The sequence below is a fragment of the Bos indicus genome, chromosome 7 (assembly GCF_029378745.1).
Source record: "Bos indicus isolate NIAB-ARS_2022 breed Sahiwal x Tharparkar chromosome 7, NIAB-ARS_B.indTharparkar_mat_pri_1.0, whole genome shotgun sequence".
Lineage (NCBI taxonomy): Eukaryota > Metazoa > Chordata > Mammalia > Artiodactyla > Bovidae > Bos > Bos indicus.
The window spans coordinates 93,633,197-93,655,491 of NC_091766.1; the positions used below are offsets into that span (position 1 = coordinate 93,633,197).

At 37.6% G+C, this 22,295-nt stretch overlaps 1 protein-coding gene across 7 annotated transcripts in view; it reads right to left on the reverse strand.

Moving 5' to 3' along the window:
- Positions 1–22,295, reverse strand: part of KIAA0825 (KIAA0825 ortholog) — a 430,821-nt gene that overhangs the window by 352,883 nt on the left and 55,643 nt on the right. For 6 of the 7 annotated variants that reach the window (XM_019965428.2, XM_019965430.2, XM_070792129.1 and 3 more), the window contains one exon: positions 11,966–12,097. In XM_019965428.2, the coding sequence (XP_019820987.2) occupies positions 11,966–12,096 (131 nt within the window). In that variant the 5' untranslated portion in view covers position 12,097. Of the gene's footprint in view, positions 1–2,234; positions 2,278–11,965; positions 12,100–22,295 lie in introns of those variants that run through there. The other variant, XM_070792130.1, reaches the window with a different exon arrangement.

Here is a 22,295-nt window from a genome sequence, read left to right on the forward strand (position 1 = left end):
CAATTTGATCTCTGGTTCCTCTGCCTTTTCTAAAACCAGCTTTAAGTTGTTTCTAATTGTCTTTAGAAACAAGGTCAGTTGTGAAATTGTTACCAAGGTAATTCAGCAAATAGGAATCCAATTAACACATTTATTGACCAAAAATGTCAGAAGTCTAATGTTGATGTAGAATGTCTGCCCTAAATAGTTTAAATTCCCAAATGTACACCATTAGCTGGTTTAGCAAGGACTTTCTAAAAGGATATTCCTAACTTTATTTGTAATATTAAAACCACTGAAAATATTCTAAATGCCCACCAGTAGAGAGAATGGTTAAATAATTACATTTATCCCATGAAACACAGTCATGAAAATGAACTAGAAATACATGGATTAATTTGATAATGATAATACATTATCAACATGGATGAATCTAACAAAAGTAATGTTATGGAAAAAAAGGTACAAATGAATATGAACCATATAATAGCTTGAAAGCAAGCCATATGATCAAAACACAGTATTCAGGATTATAATCATACATAGTAAAAGTATACAGAAATGTGCTAGAAAACAGAGCACAATGTATCAAAATGTTGAATCACTGTGTGGTACACCTGAAACAAATATAGAATTTTAAATCAACTCTACTTTAATACTAAATACATACTTACATACATACATTTTAAAAGAAAAAAGAAATGTGCTGGAATGATCAATATCACCAAATGCAGGGTGGGGATGGGAGTGGGGTGAGACTAGTGAGGTGCACGTAGTGAGTTTCAGCTGCAGAGGTAACGTTTTATTCCTTATACTACATCATGAGCACGTGAATGTTTATCACAGTATTCTCTATGCCTCTTCATATGTCTCAACACTTCCTAATAAATCTGAACCCCAAAGTGCTTTAATTATAATGACTCTGAATTATCCAAGTTAATGATGTGTGCAAGCGGATGCATTACTGAGTGGCTGTGTGTAAATCAATTTATAAACCATTTCTAAGATGCAACATACAGCATGCTTTTTTTAAAGGATATAATTTTCTCATTCAACATTCAATCCTAGGTTCCTTGAGTGGGAAAATTACTTGTTGAATGAAAGCATATCTGAGAAACATTAACTGAATCCTGAATATGCGGCAGGTACTGTGATGTATGCTAAGGACCTAAACATGAATAAGACATGGTCCCATCCCTAAAGGAATTCTTTCTAGTGAGAGAGATAGGCCTGTAAATGAAGAACTACACTCAGTAAGACTTGATAAGAGGTGTGTGTACAAAGCGCTGAGTCGGGAGGAGTACACAGGAGGTAGTCACTCAGTGTGCCTCTGGGAGGTGCAGAAAAGGCTTCTTCCTATAGAAAAGGAGATTATATGCGAGGATATTGATGCTCTAAGAAAACTAACCAGATCACTGAGCTTAGAAGTCCCTGATACCTGACCCCAGAGAATTCAGTGCTGGTCATCTAATCTCATGGCTGGGTCACTTTAAAACTCTGTTTATTTGGACAATAAAAAAACATGAAGTTATTATTATTATTATTTTTTTGGTCACAACCATGTTTACACATGTAGGCATGTGTGTATGTATATATGCACTATTTTACTCCAAAAGGATAAAGATGTCCTGTGATAGGCATCACTAAACAACTGCACAAGAGCTGGTTAACACTGGGGGTGGTGCGGTTGAGGACAGGGAGAGGAACTGAGGAAAAGAGAACAATTATAATCGTGGTGCTTAAGCTTACTGTAAAAACTCTTTCAGGATTTAAAACTCTTAGTCGTTATTATTCAGTCACACAAAAAAGTTCAAAGGGGAAAAAAAATATGTTCTACCAGTAAAAATTATTAGAACTTCTTCAATGTAAAGGTTTTAGAGGACATAAAGGTGTGCTTTCATAGAAGGGTGAGAGTTTTTATTTTTTAGAGCAGGGTAGAGGTGCCATGGCAGAGATTCAAGACTGCATCTACAATATGGAAAATGGAAACATTAAAAAGCTTTTTTAAGCTTTTACATGTTTGTTGCTCTTGTTTATACTTTTTACCAACATAAGTTCAGTCTAAGGAAAAGGTTTTTTCAATACTCTGATATATTTAAAAACACCAAGAACTAGTTGTGAAGTAAATAAGAGTTTTCTGCCTTTTAGATAAACCTAGCTCATCTAAGGAGATTAATAAAATTCCTTGGAATTAACAGGTAATTAATAGGGAAGAGACTGATAAACCATAAGTCAGCCACGAAATGAAAACTTACTTTCTTGAGACAAAGATGTTTTTCAAGCGTATTTCTTAAAAGGCTGTGAAAAGAATTTATAAGACGACTATTTCAATGAAATGTAGCAAATTTATATATTTTTGCTAAACTATTTTCTGTTTCAGTTATTTCAAAAGTTTTAACTGTACTCTCAGGGAAAAAAACATCCTTGACCCCAAATCCTATTAACAACACTCTCCTTAAATCTTCTCAAATGAATCTTCCCCTTTCCATTCCTATTGTGAAAGAAGGGGCTCAGGATCTTATCATCTCTCATCTGAACTATACAAATAGCCTCCCAAGAGTCCCATCTATTGTCAATCCACCTTTTGTTCAGAGTTATTCTCACCAGTCCTCACCACAAACGTTTACAGACGCTTTAAAATGTCCAGATTGCTTCAGGAAAGTTCAGACCAATGTAGGGCAAGTGCCCATCTAAAAAATCTAAAGCACTTCCAAAAGAGTCAACCAATTGTGAAATACCCCCCAACTTCCATTCAATGGTGGGGTAGTCCTGACATTGCTGGAGTGAGCCTGGCATCATATACCAAGGTACAGTTTCACTTTTAAAATTACATATGACTTGGGATCCCTTTCCATAATGTAGATAGGAGCTCCATGGAAGTGGCACAGGACTCGGTTAACAATATAAAGAACATTTCCCAGAAATGTTCTACAGCGATATTAGGACATGGCAGTTTAACATCCATGACAAGCAAGAGTAAGTTAATGTGCTATCTTTTTTATCTATGGAGGCTTCCCAGCTTTCATATTTTAGCATAGTTACTAAAGTCAGAATGTGACTTATCCCAGTGAAACCACACAAACTGAAAACTGGAGAAAAAGTGAGAAATTTGCACCAGCATTTACTTTGGGGATGATTCCCTTGGTTCTCTTCCTGAGAAAGAGAAAAAAGAAGAGAGAAGGAGAACGTATATAATAATGAAAATCAGACTATATCAGGAACATATCTAGTTTACATCTTTATCTTCATTGCCCAGATACATGCAATCACTAAGCCAGACAGATCTGACTGCAAGTTACAAACTGAGGGTTTAATTAATACGTATGGCCACACTGAGGAGGCGGGACATTCAGTATACCATTTCATACACTGCTCATGGGAGAGAAGACAGTGGAAGGCTGGCTGAGGAACAATCTTATCACAGCTAATTATACAACGTCTAAGAAGCCATCATATAACCGTTCCTAAGGAAGGAAGGACACATGTATGCATGTGTGTGTGCAGTAACAGCAGAAAGACTACAAATAATGTAAATGCTCATCAAGAGGGAATTGACTTAGTATACGGAGAAAGTTTTTAAAATACATTAAAAAAAATCTAAGTAAAGTACACCCACAAATCCCATCTGTGTAAAAAGGAGAATATATTTTTGGGTGCACACAACTATATATAAAGAACATTTCTGGATAGTTCTACAATAATTCATTAGTGTAAGTTACCTCTGAGGAACAAGATGAGGAGGGTCAAAGGAGTTAGAAAACTTTCTCATCTCTACCCTTCCATACTCACCTTTTCCTTGTATTGGCCTTTCTCTACTGTCTGCAAATCTTCCTGAGTATGTATCATTTTATAATGTAAACTACTTACCGGAAGAGAAAACTAGCACTTGATGATAGCTTCTTGTATCCCATTCCACTCATCTAATGTCACACTAGCTAAAGCAGACACAGTAGATGTCTAACCTCTAGCCTACTTTGTCCCAGGACTTTTTTAGGCAATGAGAATACAGTGCCAAACAGTTAGCCTTTAAAGCAAAAATAAAGGAGAAAACAAGACCAGCTTTCAGGCTCCCCAACTCAACTTCTTTCCAAGTCCCATAAGACGATATTCTTAGTCATAATTCTAGAACAAAGACTGTGATTAGCAAAAGCTGTGGCATTAGTGATCCTTTTAAGACAAGGTGTTTACTTTGCTAAATCCTTGACGAAGCCCTTTCCCAGGGAAAGCTATTGGGGTTGAGTTAGCTCTTGAGGCATTAGTCATTGGCAGGAGAGAGGGGCCAGCCACACAAGCTACATCTCCTTACCAGGGCCCAGTCTCCTTCTAGCTTTCCCTCCCCCATGCTTGTCCTCATAGCTGAGCTGGCTTCACTGGGCATCTCTGGTTGGCATCTCAGGGCTGGGGGTTACTTCCCCCTCAACCATTAACTCTGACCCTCCCTCCAGAATAGTGCCCTACTATTGCTGGCTCAATCTCCTTATCAGGTCTGCATTTTTACTACAATATTATTCACACCTTTGCCATTAAAACAGCTTATAGACAGGAAGACACTTACTTCCTTTTCCTTATTTCCCATGGAAAGATAATACAATAATACCTCTTACTGGAATATCCTGAACGGTGATTCTTTATTGTCTTAGGCCTGTTTGGCCAAAAGTAAGTAAAGCTAACTCACCTAAAAATAAAGATTATACTTTTAAAACCTGTTGAACACCTAAAATGTATGCATTACCTGAAAGAATCTCTTAATGATAATCTGATAGAGCTACTGATCCCACATTTTACGCTACTTATCTCAGTCTCCTGAAGCAGAGGTCTAATGAGAGTTTTGAGGGCATATAATACAGGACTCTGGAGAAAGAAGTTGGAACCTCCTAGACTTCAAATAATGGAGCTAATGGTGACAGATCATGATGAGAAGAAAATGGTCTAATATGCCACCTCAAATCAGAGAGCATGGTTAAATTTATAGAAACCATCTATCCAGTATTCTGCCACAATATAACGTTAACGCCCTCCCCTACCACTCTGACCCTACCTCTCCTGGATCAAGACCAGTGATATTATCCACAGGAGGACTTCTTGTTCTTTCTTAGATTTAAAAAAAAAAAAGAGGATGGTGGAGTAATCCTGCACAGTGCCAGCAAAACTTACATCCTGAGGTACACACAAATACTGTCTATGGCTAAGAAACAGAAAGGCAAACGAAACTCAATGATATATCAACTGAACATTAAGAGGAGAAAAATCATTCATGATGTACTGTAAGCCCAAGAAAACTTCTATGCCTCAATATTGCATTAAGCTAATACTAAGTTTTGTTCAGCTCAAAACAGATTTTAGTGCTACGTGTGGTTTTTAGTTACCGGGGTGAGTCTGTGGACACACAGAGGGATATTCACAGTATCCCTCTTTGGCAGGATATTTACCTTTCCTGCTACCAACGGTGATATGTGTTAGAAGTAAGTGATTCAGTGTCACTGACTTCCACTGTCAGACCTAAGAGTCACCTAGCTCTGACTTGAATGCAAATGAGGATGTAAAAGTGAAAAATGGTCTGGGAGAATGACAGCCTCTCTTGAAGGGCAGGTGAAGGTTCAGTGACCTCTGGGCATTCTAGTCCATTCTGGTGAATCACTGCTTTGGGAAGCAAAAGACCCTGTGGCTCATAAAACCTGATAATATTAAGAAGAGGGAAGGAATTCACACTTAGAATTCAGGGTCACTGCTAGAAACACAACTTTAAAAATTCAAGGGTAAGGAAAAATACCATATTTAAAAATGAATTACTAATGTTTTCTTCTTTAAAAGTATTGGGAAAAGCCATATCATATGGATGTTCATTACTTATTCAGTGTACACCATTGAGAGATAAATAGAACTGTTAGAATACAAAAATGCCAAGGGTAATTCAACTACTGCAATGTAAGTGTGGCATAACTGATTCGTCATGACATACAATTTTCTAAAAGCTATTCTGTTAGGAGGCAATAAATGAGTGCATAAATGATTTACACTCTTCTGAAACATGGTTATTATTCAGTATTTTATTTTTAAAAAATATATACACCCTATACTATTATGTTTATTCTCTAGAGTATAATAAAAACATAATTGAATTTGATGAAAAATAGACTTGATTCTAAATGTAGCACACGGCACATACAGCTCTCCCTTATTTTATCCCCCATGAAGATCAATGGTCACTTGAGGTGGTTTTGCTCTAGGTTTGTTTTAATATATGGGCAATAAAATATTTTTAATTTAAAAATTATATCCTTATACTCCATATTTTCTTTTTAATACTAACATCTGAATTTTGACCTAAATAACTATTTATGACGGCAAAGTACAATATTTTAATCATTGTTTCACTTCTCAATATGATTTCTTATTGACCAGGTAGGACAGGAAATAACTGTAGATGGTTTAGCAAATAAAAAATGAAACCGTCTATGACAAAAGCATCAGAGCTCAGTGACTTGGTTTTTTTCTAATCTCTTATTTTATCTCTTTTTTTTTTGGCTATACATGCTCTGCGGCAGGTGGGATCTTGGTTCCCTGACCAGGGATGGAACCCATGCCTCCTGAGGTGGAAGTGTAGTCTTAACCACTGGACCACCAGGGAAATCCCTCAGTGATTTGTTCTGATGGAGCCTCAAGGCCATTATGAACAAAGAAAGTCACTTTTTAGAAAATATTTAAATTGTTTTAATATAATCATCTCTCTATATATACATATATATATACATACACCTGAAACTATCACAACGTTATAAATCAACTCTACTTCAATTAAAAAAATTTTCTTAGCATCAGTTGGTGAAAAAAAAATTCTCTAGAATAAGGATAAGTGACTTGTTAATCTATTTAAGCTCATACTCATTTCATTTATAAATTCCTTTGGGTGAGAAACTGTGTCATACAATATAGACATATATAATATTGAATATATAAATTAAATAAATACATAATTATACTGAAGTTTAACATAGTGATTTTATATTCACATATATAATATAAATTATAATACACATTCTCTGGAGGAGCCTGGTAGGCTGCAGTCCATGGGGTCGCTAAGAGTCGGACACAACTGGGCAACTTCACTTTCACTTTTCACTTTCATGCCTTAGAGAAGGAAATGGCAACCCACTCCAGTGTTCTTGCCTGGAGAATCCCAGGGACAGGGGAGCCTGGTGGGCTGCCGTCTATGGGGTCGCACAGAGTCAGACACGACTGAAGCAACTTAGCAGCAGCAGCAGCATAATGTGATTAGGTCACGTATAAATGCTTTTTAAAAAATGATATATTATGCTATTTTTTAAAAAGATATATATATATTTATATGGGTATGTATGTATATACATATAAATTAATGGTAGTTACAAATTAAAAATAAGAAGCTTAATTCTCGCTATTGAAAATAAGGGAAAAGTTTTCCCTCTCCTTCTGTTTCTTATTTACCTTAGAAACTGCAAATGTAAGTACTTTTTCATCTCTCTGAAATGTATCCCTTGGAAGACTAGATAGATCTTTTGTCAGCTTTCTCAGCCAGGACTGTCTTTCTCAAAAAACTGGGAGCCATCCTTTCAAAACACAAACACCAAGGGAGATAACTATCTCCCTGTGCCTGTGAAAAGGAGCAGCCTAATGTCAGTGGGTGCCTTGATTCAATTTGCAAAACGGCTTCTTATCATAAAGACATGAGAAGCTTGCTTCTCCTCAGGATGATGCCAACTAGCTTACACAGGTGCTTTTTACTCATGGTGAAGTTAGGATGAACCGCGTGTGAAGAACTGTGCTATCAATTCTATTTGAAGGCTGGTTAGGAAACAGGAAGGAAGGAGGCAGGGCACAACCATGAAAAGAATGATATAACCATTAAGAAAAACAAGGGACCACAAAAACCTTTTAGAAACTGCTAGGCCCAAGATGGTGGAAGATTCGCCTTCAGTAGACCTTGAGCCTCATTATGTGTTTATTGTAATTTACAAGCATACACTGAAAGATACACCCACGGCACCATGACACTTCCGAGGTGACTGCAGAGACCAAAAGGTGGGTGGTGACCCAATCCTTGGAAATATCTGCCCCTTCCCCAAAATACTTGTAATAATCCTCCCACTCATTAGCCTATGAAATTACCCAGCCCGTAAAAATGAACCACCCCATGTATCAGGGCTGCTCACGCCTTCTGAGAGACCCCACACTCCTATAGAGGGTCTAGCTCTCTAAATAAACCTGCTTTCACTTTGCTACGGCTCACGCTTGAATTCTTTCCTACACGAAGCCAAGGATCCTCACTTGGTGGGCTGTCCCAAGTACTTGGAACTCTCCGGGGACCAGGGACATGACCATCCTCCTGCAACCCATTTTTTCCTACAACAGATATTGTTTCTCCTGAAAATATGTTATTACATATAATGGGTGTACCTGCTGCTGCTGCTGCTAAGTCGCTTCAGTCGTGTCCGACTCTGTGCGACCCCATAATGGCGGCCCACCAGGCTCCCCTGTCCCTGGGATTCTCCAGGCAAGAACACTGGAGTGGGTTGTCATTTCCTTCTCCAACGCATGAAAGTGAAGTCGCTCAGTCATGTCCGACTCTTAGCGACCCCATGGAATGCAGCCTACCAGGCTCCTCCGTCCATGGGATTTTCCAGGCAAGAGTATTGGAGTGGGGTGCCATTGCCTTCTCCAAATGGGTGTACCTACTAGACTATATAAAGGGCTGTGATTCCTTTCTGCTTTTTCAGTCTCTTAGCAGATCGCCTGGATGTTTCTGACATTTTGATTTAAAGCCTGTTGAATAACAGAAGAGTTTTCTTTCTCTTCAGCCTTTGTGGAGAGGATTCCCAGAATGAGAGAAGATTTTAATTTTAATTCCTCAGCAATATGATACTTTTTTGCTGTTTATAAAAGAATTTTTGGAGTATAGGCTATCTTTTGAATTTAAGTTATTTATGCCCATTGTTATGGTGAAAAGTAAACTGTATTCTCATATTAAACATGAGGAAAAAACTGCAGGAAAATTTCACTTGCTCGGTTCAGTTTCTTTGACAGTGTATAACTATACTTTAAATTTTTAAAAAGGAAACACTATTCATCATTTGATAATAGACATTTTTACTGTGGTTTGCCTATTTGTAATCTACACTGATAGGGACAGAGCAGGATAGTTACACTGGTAGTGGTGGAAGTCCCAGGAGGGGATTACAGATAGAGAGGAAAACCAAGGGGACTTTGGGAAATCACTGCAGGTTAACAGTTGCTTAAGAAACCTATCAGAATGTTGTACATGAAGCAGGCTTGCTTAACTATAAAACGATAAATAAAAGCACAAGATATGCCCTAGGTCATTAAGTGAAAGAAACAAAAAAGGAGGCCTGCATTCTGCTGGTTGAGTTCAGCAAGATAGAAGATACTTAGGACCAAGGGCAAGAACTTAAAGGAAGGACAACATTCCAAAGTAGGAGACTCTCATGATACAGAAACCTGAGATGATGCAACATATTTTAGGATATGTTACCATCCTTCTGCTGGTTTAACTAATTGCTATGACAGTTAGTTTGACCTCATAGGGTAGAACATTCTCCCGCCTGATACAAAGGTGATGTAAGTCTGATGTTTACTAGAAGAACAAGGGAAAAGGCAGCCTTCTCCCCTCCCCTACTTTTCTTTGATTAAACAAATGTAGCCCATTTAATCCTCAGGGCAGAGCCCCCTTGCCTGCCCACTTGCATCTCTCACAAGTGTCCTATATTAATAAGCCTACTTTCTTGCCTATCACTTTGCCTCTCACTGAATTCCTTCTGCCCTGAAACAAGTCCAGACACTAGGTGAGTGATTCTAATTAAAAGACCATGAGTTCAAGTCTGAATCTGAGTTACATGGTTTCAACATAAGGAGAATTATTAGAATCTTTGGCCAAAAGGATTGCAGTGAATGAACTGACCTTAGGGTCCACAAACACATATGAAGACAAAGTCCTTTCTATCAGAGAATATGTATTAGTGGAAATTGCTTAGCTGTTCCTGCTTCCCCCAGTGTTTATTTATTTAAGTAATTCATTTATTTTTGGCTGTGCTGGGTATTTGATGCAGAGCATGGGGCTCTTTGTTGCTGCACACGGGCTTTCTCTAGTTGCAGTAAGTGGAAGCTACTCTCTAGTTGAAGTACATGGGCTTCTCGTTGTGGTGACTTCCCTTGGGGAGCACTGGCTCTAGAATACACAGGCTTTAGTAGCTGCAGCTCACAGGCTCTAGAGTATACTGGCTCAGTACTTGTGGTGCACTGGCCTCCCTGCCGCAAGGCATGTTGGGAGTTCCAGTTCCCAGATCAGTGATTGAACCTGTGTCCCCTGCATTGGCAGGCAGGTTGCTAACCAATGGACCAGCAGGGAAGTCCCTCCTCCAGCGTTCAGTAACACTAATTTTGGAGTAGGTGACAAAGACTAACCTCACATAGATGGACTGCCTAGCCTCCCAATTAAGTGAGGAGACTTAATACGACAAACATTACATAAAAATAATTTAATGTTCTGCTTTCAGCAGTTCAAGAAATCCATGACCCTACACTATTTTTTGAATATCTAATTTCAAAATTTTAATTTCCGTGCTTATCCATCAAATGATAATGTTTAAACATATTAATGAAAATGCAGGCCATCCATACTGGCAAGCCCTAAGAAATCATGAACAGCATTGCTGTTGTTCAGTTGCTAAGTCGTGTCTGAATTTTTGGGACCCCATGGACTGCAGCACTCCAGGCTTTCCTGTCCTTCACCATCTCCCGGAGTTGGCTCAGATTCACACACCCACACATGACTACTGGAAAAACCACAGCTATGGCTATATGGACCTGAGAGTCCCTTGGACTGCAAGGAAATCCAACCAGTCCATCCTAAAGGAAATCAGTTCTGAATATTCACTGGAAGGACTGATGCTGAAGCTGAAACTCCGATACTTTGGCCAACTGATGCGAAGAATTGATTCATTTGAAAAGACCCTGATGCTGGGAAAGATTGAAGGCAGGAGGAGAAGGGGATGATAGAGGATGAGATGGTTGGATGGCATCACTGACATGATGGACGTGAGTTGAGTAAGCTCTGGGAGTTGGTGATGGACGGGGAGGCCTGGCGTGCTGCAGTCCATGGGGTCGCAAAGAGTCAGACACGACTGAGCGACTGAAAGAACAGAACTGAGGGGAGCAAAACTTGCCACCCTAAAATATGCCTCTTTGGCATATTAAATTATACCAAGCTGTCTGTTTTCTAAGAAACACATAAAGTAAATAATCTGAAAACCAAGTAGGAGTTACCCTTTCGTTAGAAACATTCACATTCATAAGGAAAAAATCTCCATTTGTAAAGGTATCTCCTTCACTGTACCAGGCAGAGGATAACCAAATCTATCAGTGGAGAAGGCACTGACTTAAGCCTGCACAACAACCTCACCCTTGTTCATGACGCTTTTCCTGGTAACTTTCCATGCTTGATTCTCCCCAACCTCAACAACCTCTTTCATCTTTAGCTGAGAAAAGTATTTAAGATGAGGACTTTGGCCACTTTGGCCATCTACTCAGTTTTTCTGACTCTCTCTCATGAATACAGGCTATTTTACACTTTTGTTTGAGTTTTTCCTGTTCATTTGTCTCACTTCAATTTAATTATTAGACTATGCAAAGAACCTAGAAGGGTAGAGGAAAATTTCTTCCTCCCCAACAACAGTAGTTCAACAAACCTTATCTATTTGAAGGCAGTGCCTGTATTTTTAGCCTTTTTTTTAGCCTTGTTTAAAGTAGTAATCAGATAAGAAAAATCATCTTATATCCTAGAGGGAAGGGTCTAATTAATTTTTTGAGGAAAGTTAATGATAATTAAAACCTAAAATTTTCTTAAGAGCAGGAAACACTAACCGTAGACTAGATAATAAAAGTTTCTTGCAAATGAAACATGAAACCAACTTGTTTTAAAATTAACAATATTTACCTTCTAGCATTTTGTTCTATCTTTTCATCAATGTCACTGAAGATCTGCTTAAACTCCAAGTCTCCAGGAAATGAATTTAACAAACAATGTAGGTCAAATGAATTGTGGGGATATTCATCTCCCCAATCCATCCTGAGGAAGAAGAATAAAAAATGTCAGTTTCCCCAAAATGAAAGAAAAAAAAACAAACCCTCAAGTTGTGATACTAACCCCAAAATTTTAATTCTGATTTATAGGCAAGATATAGCAGTAGAAGCAGTAGGATTATTATTAATCTAGGTAGACTGTTTTGTTATTTAAATTTCATGAGGTGTGACCCAATTTTTACACCTCTAAGGTTTGAAAACGGAAAAGAAACAGAGGCTGCCTGAGCATCCGCTTCTCATTGTATCCTAGAGCTGCAGAGTATCCTGTGAAGCCTCAGAGACCACTGTGAGCAAGGGTAGATGCTTCGAAAATTTAATTATTAATAAATGCAAGTAATTTCTTCTCATACAATGGAACAGCTAAAGATTTCTTATCGGTTCTTATCCTGCACTTCAGAGAAGTAGTTTTGGAATAAAGCTTTTATTTTTCTTCAGAGAATTTAAGAGAAAAACATTTAACAAAAACATTTCAATATAAAAGTCCATAGCATCACAAGACTTATCATTTGAAACTCAATTAGTTCCCAATACAGAATAACCATGGATATACCATTTTAAAATATCAAAAATCCTCATACACTTGGATTCTCCTATCTTAAAATATTTTGCAGTAAAAGGTTTAATTTTTATTTGAAAACAAATTATATTATAGGTATATAATATGCCATAATTAACATTAATTTGAAATCAGGCAAAAAAAAAAATCTCCAAAACTATAAGCTAAGTGGTAGATAATGCTATGTCCACCAGAAGTTATGCTTTGGGACAACAAAACCTCAGTATTTCCATATACCAATGAGTTTGATATCTTCCTGTCTTCCTAGTAGCTCAACTATTACCAGAATGTGTGTGCTTGTATGTCCAGTCACTCAGTCATCTCCAACTCTTTGTGACCCTGTGGACTATATTCCACCAAGCTCCTCTGTCCATGGAATTTTCCAGGAAAGAATACTGGAGTGGGTTGCTATCTCCTACTCCAGGGAATCTTCCCAACCCAGGATCAAACCCACATCTCCTGGGTCTCCTGCTTTGGCAGATGGATTCTTTACCACTGAGCCCCCTGAGAAGCCCCCAACAGTCATTTTTACATCCAACAGCCAGTATTACTAACAATGAATTCAGTATTTGTATATTTTAAAATATTTTTAGGTAATTCAATTTTTCAGATGATGAGTTATTCAAAAAGTGTTGCCAAGAAAAGGAAATTCCACTTTTGTAATGGAAAGACTTGAACGGCTGATTAAAGTTCTTGTAGAGAACTCAGACTTGGTAAATATTTTGTTTGTAGTCAGCTTCTCTGTAATAAAACAAGTTATAAATATGCTGTTCAGAGTTGCTCCAATTTGTCAATATTGTAAAGACTCATTACTTCAGATTCCACATAAAACTAAAGAAAATATGTGATGAAGTTAGCTTAAAAATAATAGCAAACTAGTAATATAATTTGCTGTATATCTACTGTACAGATATACTATACTGTATGTCTACTACGTATAAGGGACTTTATTTACACCACCTTCCTTGCTATGCTATGCTGTGCTAAGTCACTTCAGTCGTGTCCGACTCTGTGCGACCCCATGGACTGCAGCCCACCAGGCTCCTCCCTCCATGGGATTTTCTAGGCAAGAGTGCTGGAGTGGGGGGGCCATTGCCTTCTCTGTCACCTTCCTTAATCTCCATAATAACTCTAAAAATAGTTATTATCCTCATTTACGGGGAGGGAATCCAAAGAGATCCATGTTACACACCTACCCAGTGATAGCAGGAGGGTTGGAACCCAGACCTGTTTGCTTTTAAAACTTGAGATTGCTGGTCTGTTGAGAAATCAACTGGTTACTACTGCATATAAAACATTGTAGAATATAGAAATGATATTAGTCAAAATGTTAAAATGGTTATCCTTAGACGACTGGATAGACTATGGTTGATTTTTATTTTCTTCTCCCTATTTAGCATTTTCCTTTGTTTTGCAATAAGTAATTATCATTTTATATATAATTAGGAAAATGGTTAAAAAAAATAAGTCTTGCTCTCAGGAGGTATCCAATCTCTTATTTTACATTTCCTGTATGTCTTCATTTGAAATATCTCCCAATCTTAACACTTGTCTCCTGCCATTCATAATTATCATTTCTTTCAAAATCTGATTCAAACCTTACTTAATTGCTCAGTATCTCTTGACTATGACCATTTCATCAAAATTTTTGTATTGTTTTGTTGTATTTGTGCTTACAAATGCTTGTTAAAAGAAAATCTCTTGCTTTGTATGATTTCAGCATTGAATATGTATGCTCTGTCCTTCAGTGAAATCAGCTCTGGAGTAAAACTATAATGTTCTGAAACACATCAATCATTCAAATGAGGTTGGTGACCAGGATTCTGAAGGATTCCCATCTATGTGGTTGCATGATTTTACCTATTTAATCTCAGTGGAAAAGTTAATCAGTATATACAAAGACTTTTTTTATAAAGGAATGACATTAGAAAGGAATGCCATCTGATAACAGTGATGCGGTACCAGAATGAGGAGGGTTCAGAATGTCATACGACAGACAGGTGTGATGTATGTATGCTAAGGTGTCAAGGTGATGAAGGACAAGAGAACCAAGAGTCACCTTTACAGAGGCAGTAACGCTCAAGATGCTGTGCGATTGGATAAATGAAAACTTGATGGGCAAACTATAACTAATGAGAAAATTAACCTAAATGAATAGGACCAACTTGAGAAATAAATAAAGGAGGGACAGCACAGGCAGCTGACACTCGAAAGTCTGGGTTTAGAAGTTTTCCTATTAGGATGGCAATGATGACTACGGGACTGTGATGAGAAAGAAACAAGCAATGAAGGAGTATGAGCAAAGACCCCAAACTTCCCATTTCCTCACGTGTAGTCTGTGGGCATACACTGCATCTGACACTGTGCAAGAAGGAGCAGAGAGATAGTGATTGAACAGCCTCTTCCTCTCAAGGAACAGTAATAAGATGATAAGAAAGGGAGCCAGTAGAAAAACCCGCTGCTATATTCTAAGTAAAAGATAACTCTTACCTCAACAGTAGGAAGGTCAACTATTGAGGGACCAATGTAATTTGGGAAATACTTCAGTGGTACTTCAAAAAGATAGAATTACCTTTAAAAAAAAATCTAAGGGGAAAAAGGAAAGGGTTATGAAGTTATAGATCAAGATATAGGTTTATATTCTGTTTATGTTCCTGTTATGTTCTGTTTATGAGACTTCCCTGGTGGCTCAGACGGTAAAGTGTCTGCCCATAATGTAGGAGGCCCAGGTTTGATTCCTGGGTCGGGAAGATCCCCTGGAGAAGGAAATGGCAATCCACTCCAATACTCTTGCCTGGAAAATCCCATGGACAGAAGAGCCTGGTAAACTACAGTCCATGGGGCTGCAAAGAGTCAGACACGACTGACTGAGCAAGTTCACTTTCACTTTATGTTCCTACAAATTGTCATTAGGGACACAATGGTAATTTTACACAATGAATGAAGTCTCTTACCCTAATCTATGATTAACTAAAGGTGGGATGATAACTTTTTAAAGTACAATAACTTTGTTTTTGAAATCTCCATTCAATAACACTTTTTAAATGTTCATTCTCCTATAATGTTTCTGATCACTTTATGTATAAGATTAAAAGAAGTCTAATATTTCAAACAAGTATTAGCACCTGATATAATATTAATTATTGCCTTTTAAAGATGAGTTATGTTTGATGAATTATATCTAAGCCAAATATCTGTAGGTCAAATTTCAGCCGTAGGCAAATTAAAACAGTTGAGTTAAAAATTTTTAAGAACAGTGACTATAATAAAGTATGAAAATATTATAAGCACAGCCAGAAGACATTACAGTAAAACAATAAAACTAACGATACCTTATTGTGATCAAAAGAAAGCACACAAAAGTAATTTTGGACTCTCACTTGTCCTTTAACATATTTTAAAATGATACCTTTCTATCCTAAGGAGTCTTCTTTATTTAAACACATAAAATGGTTAGAGTTCTTATTTTATCTTTTATGGTTTCTTCAATAATAAAGATCCTGATTGCCATTCTCTTTAAGATCTACACGATCAAAAAGGAGTGAAAGAGAAAAACCAACCCTTGGGAAGAAATTCACACTGAAATTTAGTTAGTAAAGGAAACATCTGGATCATGTGATTTCTTCTCTTGTGAGAAACCCCAGGGAGCAGAGTCACATGGCTTTCGTTTCTACGGACAGACTGTGGAGTTAGTATATCCACCTGCTCTAGCTCACGTGAAGCCTTACCATTCAATATTATGATCTAGCCTAAAACAAACACAGTTAAATAGCACAGTAAGGAAGAGGGATATCTTGATCAATTAAAAATAATTATATGTACCACATATAACAACACATTTGAAAATGTTGTTCTGTAATAAAACACCATTTAACTCTAAACATCACTGACAAGGAATCAATAGACTTGACTTCTGATCCTGGTCAGCCAATGCCTCTGTGACTTTGAGTGAATCATTAAGTCTTTCCAGAGGGATGGAGTTTAGGCTCCTCATTCATAAAATGAGGTAAATGGATTTATTAGGCTCTGAGGTTTCTTCCAGCCATAAATTTGCTGTATTCTAAAAAATGGTAGGATAAGGATATATTTCTGAACCCCTCAAATTAACTCTTCCCATGGACTATTTCATTCATTCATCAATACCGTCATTTTTTTCTGTATCCCAGACTCTCAGAGCTAGTTTTAATTCTTCCCTTTCCCCAGGACTACTACATGAAAAGCTAAAGCAGAATTTATAGCTTAGCAAGAAATATTATGTGAAAAAAGGAAATGTGAGCAGCAAGACCTTCTTTCACCGTAACAGGCAGATGCCCTGTACCAATGTTCCATTTCAGAACCTGCAGCTCCCTAAAATATTCTAAAAAAGCAATCAGCCCGTTTCTGGGTTCCTCTGAACTGACACAGTCTTTACACAACAAAAGATGTCTGAGACCAACTGACTTATGGGCGTTATGCCTCCACAAGGAAAAAGGAGACATTAGGGATCATATCTTTATGGCCATCATGTATCCTTGGTATTTTTTCTATTATACTATATTCTTGTTTGGCTTAAATTTGCTCATTTGATAAAGAAGCAAAGTGAAAATAAACTTTGACCAGGCCATCATCCTTAAATCTGAACCAGCCTTTTCTTCTGGCCTTGTTCATTTTCACTTTTCCATTCTTATCTAGTCAGAAAGTAGTCTTCCTGTATCATTTACAAAATACTGCCAACATTATATAATTAAAATTTTAACTTTTACTAAATCTTGACAATTTTATGTAGTTCAGTGAACTCATTTATTGGGACATGGATTAAAGGTATAATGACTAAATATATTAAAGATAATAACAACTAACTTATGTAGCATTTATATGGGCCATGCACTGTCCTAATTACTCATTTAATTCTTGTCTTAATCCTATGTGACTTCCCTGGGTGGCTCAGACAGTAAGGAGTCTCCTTGCAATGCAGGAGACCTGGGTTTGATCCCTGGGTCAGGAAGATCCCTTGGAGAAGGAAATGGCAACCCACTTCAGTATTCTTGCCTGGAGAATCCCCATGGACAGAGGAGCCTGACAGTCTACAGTCTATGGGGGTCACAAAGAGTCAGACACGAATGAGTGACTAAGACTTTAATCCCATGTAACAGGTAATATTATACTTGCTGTTTGGTCACTAAGTCGTATTGAACTCTATTGCAACCTCATGGACTATAAAGGCTCCTCTGTCCATGGGATTTCCCAGGCAAGAATACTGAATGGGTTGCCATTTCCTTCTCCAGGGCACTCCCTATATCGCGACCCAGGGATTGAACTCACATCTTCTGCACTGGAAGGAAGATTCTTTACCACTGAGCCATCAGGGAAGCCCAGGTTCTATTATAATCTATATAATAAAGATGTAGAAACTGGGGCACAGAGAGGTTGGTGACTTGCCTGAGATCACTTATATAGGAAGTGGCAAAGCTGGGATTCAGACTGCTTCAAAGGCTGTCATTAATTCACAATGTTTTAAACTCTCTGTATAAAATCATACCTTTTTATCTTACACATGTTGACTTGCCATATATATTTAACAGCTTTCCATAGAACAATTATAAATTTCATTCATTATGAAGCCTATGTAATTTCCAATTTTTTGTTCTATTTTCTTAAGGCTAGATCTTTCCCTATGATATTTCAGAGTTGCCAAAAATGTATTTCTTTTCATCAATTATTGAGAGTTGAAATTTTACTGTTTTGGCCTCCCCAAAGACTGAGAAACAACTCAAATGGATCTCCTTTTGCTGATAATCATTTCAAATACCTTATACATTAAAGTCTTATAACAGGAAAAAATGAACTTGTTATCTTCTTCAATTTATTTTTGCAACTCTCAGCTATATATAGCTTTTCCCCAGACTGCTGTGCTTTCTACTAATTATTGTGGAAGTTCTGATTATCATAATTATATGAGCTAGAATATTGACATACATCCAGTAAGTACTCATATTAACATATTACAGCTATTAAAATCCCCTTTGATAAAATATATAAAATACTTCATTGTAACTCCTCTATTAGTAATTTATGTATGTGTATGTATGAAGTAGAAATTGACAGGATCAGTCAGAATACACTATTGTAACTTGACAAGCAAACAGAATTAATTGTCATATGCTTTACTCACCAAATTGACATTGCTTTATTTTTCAGTGCACCTCTCTTTCCAGAAAATATTTTCATTTTAAGAACTCTTTATAATTTTCAACATGCAATCCTAAGCATCTCTTGCTTTAATACTACAGTAAAATCAAGATAATTGAAAATGAATTTAATTTAAGCAATTTTTGTAGCTTAGAATTCATATTTCACATGATTTAAAAGTCATAGAATTATATATTTTGCGATTAGAACTAAATAATGTCACAAATTATGGGGTTATGATTAACTTATGAATTTTCAAGTACAGTAAAACCTTAGTAATTTGGAAAACAGTACATCTGCCTTAGAAAGTTTAAGTTATTGAAGCACTTTTAAAAAAGCAGGCATGTTATGTAGCAAATGGAGATAATAAGCAATTTATGAGATGTCAAATTATATTTTTAAGAAACTATTTTAATAATTATGCAAGAATGCTTTGAACTTAGCATGCATTTTGTATTGAAGTGGATGCTTCTAAACAAGTTAGAAATTGAAGAATTTATCCTAAACTGTTAATATTATTATTATTATTTTTTTTTTTTTATAGGGCCCGGCCCGGAGGCTGAAGGGGCGGAGGCTGAAAGGGCCTGGGCGGCGCAGTCCGAGCGGCCGACTCAGGGGAAAGGCCCGGGAGCCCACACTATCCTTGCCGCCTCAGCCCACACAGCCGCTGCCGCCGCCCCCCGGAGCATCCCTGCGCGCGCCCGCCCCGGAGCTGCCTGCTCGCGCTGCGCGGCCGCCCCCGACCAACAGCCCCAACCTAAACTGTTAATATTATTGATTAGTTAAATTAATGTGATACTACTCACTTAAATTTTGGTAATATAATTAATTAAATCAATCTGATAAATAAACTCATCCATTAAAATACCCTTTTAACACTTTTGGGGCTTTGCACCATCAATTACCATCAACTACTCCTACCATAATCAATATTGCTTTCAGCTGACTGTAAACATGTTCAAGTTTCAAACCAACAAAACCCTCCTTATATCCCCTTCCTTTTATAGCCTGACATCTCAAAATAGCAGCCCATATTTCTTAATCTTATGTTTTTATCCCTCACTTCTTGACCCAGAGCAATCTGGTTTCTACTTCTGGCTTTATACGGAAATTGACAAAATATTTTTCAGTCCCTATCTTACTCAGTCTCTGCACTCCTTGGTACTGACAGCTATTCTTTCTTAAAGTTGTCTTCTCTCTTGTCAATTTTCCTAAGTATTATGCCTTCCTAGTTTCCTTCTCAGAGAAGGCAATGGCACCCCACTCCAGTACTTTTGCCTGGAAAATCCCATAGACGGAGGAGCCTGGTAGGCTGCAGTCCATGGGGTCGCTACAGTCGGACACAACTGAGAGACTTCCCTTTCACTTTTCACTTTCATGCATTGGAGAAGGAAATGGTAACCCACTCCAGTGTTCTTGCCTGGAGAATCCCAGGGACAGGGAAGCCTCGTGGGCTGCCGTCTATGGGGTCACACAGAGTCGGACACGACTGAAGCGACTTAGCAGTTCCCTTCTAGTCTCTTACACCGTTTATTCAGAGGCTCCTCGAAGGAGTCCTCACTTCTGTAGCTGGCCAGCTCACATTTCTGTTTTTTATCTCATATATACTATCAGATATACAATGATGGTGCATTTCTATGCTAGAGGACCCAGCTTTCCTGGTCATAACTGATTGATTCAGGGATAGAAATCTGACGCAAGCTGAACCATCAGGTGCATACTAAATGAATTATGATATCTGGAATGAAGGCAGGAACAGGGAATCACTGGTAGTAAACCAATCACATTACTTCCAGCCTCCCAAGAGAGGGTACATAGGTAAATGGATTCTTTTGGCCGAGGCCCCTGTAATTGCCCAGTTCCTTTTCTCCTCTGACTCACTGATTGCTCAAACAGTTTCTTTTTGGTTCTGTGAGATACACACGATAAATCCGTTCCCTGCTTACAGTGGCTTACAACAGCCACTTCTTTTTGTTTGTATAAATTAACAAGAGTAGTTTTTATTTAAACAAATAAACATCTTGATTGGCTCCTCTCTCATCTCTGACATTGAACACTGATATTCACCACAGGTTTCTCTCTAGACCTACTTCTCATTCTAAACACTTTGCTTGAGCATTTTCATTCAAAGCAATTACCTCTTTTTATGTAATTTAACTGTTGTAGATTTATTTTAATTTAAGCAATTTTGTTTTATTTTTGTTCATTGGATTTTTCTCCTCATACCTCAAAAATCTCCTGTTAGTTTCCTTTTATAGTCTTCTCAACTCTTCTTATTTTCCTTGCCTGAACTGGAAAGAGGAATACAGAACTTTGTCTTACGCTTCTCTTATCCATCTCATGTTGGAATTACCCGTTATCTTCTTACTCGGCATGCTTTTCATAACCTCTTTCATCTGTTATCTTGATGGTGAAAATTTCAAGTGTATGTCGCTAACTCTCCAAAATGGTCACACACATTTCCAAGTACTTAAACTAGACAATGCATTTTGCTGATTCAAAATCTCTCAAACTCAATAGGTCTAAAATTTAATTCAAAATCTTTCCCTTAAAATGACTTTTCTTCCTATGTTATAGGGTTACCACCTATCTAATCTCCCTCTCCCATGCCTAGTATTGTGTCAGAAAACTATGGCATGGTCTGTCTTTCCTATGGCCTGAAAGCTGAGACTGGCTTTTATATTTCTAACATGTTGTAAAAATTAAAACCAAAAAAAGAATATGCTAGGGTGGCCATATGTCATCCACAAACCCTAAAAAATATTTACTATCTGGCCTTTAATAGAAAATGTTTGCTGACCTCTATTTTAAATGGTCATCAAGTGCTTTGACCCTTTCTCTTGCTAATATCTTAAATGGTCACCACTGCTTTTAAATGTAACTTTGCCTTCTTTCTGTACCAGCGTCCTAAATCTGGAACACTATCTGGTCTCCAAACTCACATCTTGGGGTATAGTAAGAAATTCGTATTTGGTTTTTGCTGCTCCTACCCTCTTCATTACCTCATCCTATGCATCTCTTCCATTTGGCTATTATTGACTTTTATCCTTTTTAATAAAACTGTAATCATAAGTACGGTACTTCCTGAGTTCTGTAAGTCACTCAAATGAATTATTGAACCTGTGGGAGTCCCTGAATTTCTATCAGCCAGGAAGAGTAGGTAAATCCAGTGCAGACCTCACCTGTTCATGTCTGAAATGGGGGCAGACTTTAACTGTGCGAACTCCAGGTAGTCAAAGTTAGAACTATCACCAGGATGATATCTACAGTGCATACGGGCATTAGACTTCTCACGTTACAAACCAATTCAGATCCATTCACTACCTTGCCTAAATACCACTGAAGATTTTAGTTATATATATTTATGTGTATGTAGGAGAAGGCAATGGCAACTCACTCCAGTACTATTGCCTGGAGAATCCCATGGACGGAGGAGCCTGGTAGGCTGAAGTCCATGAAG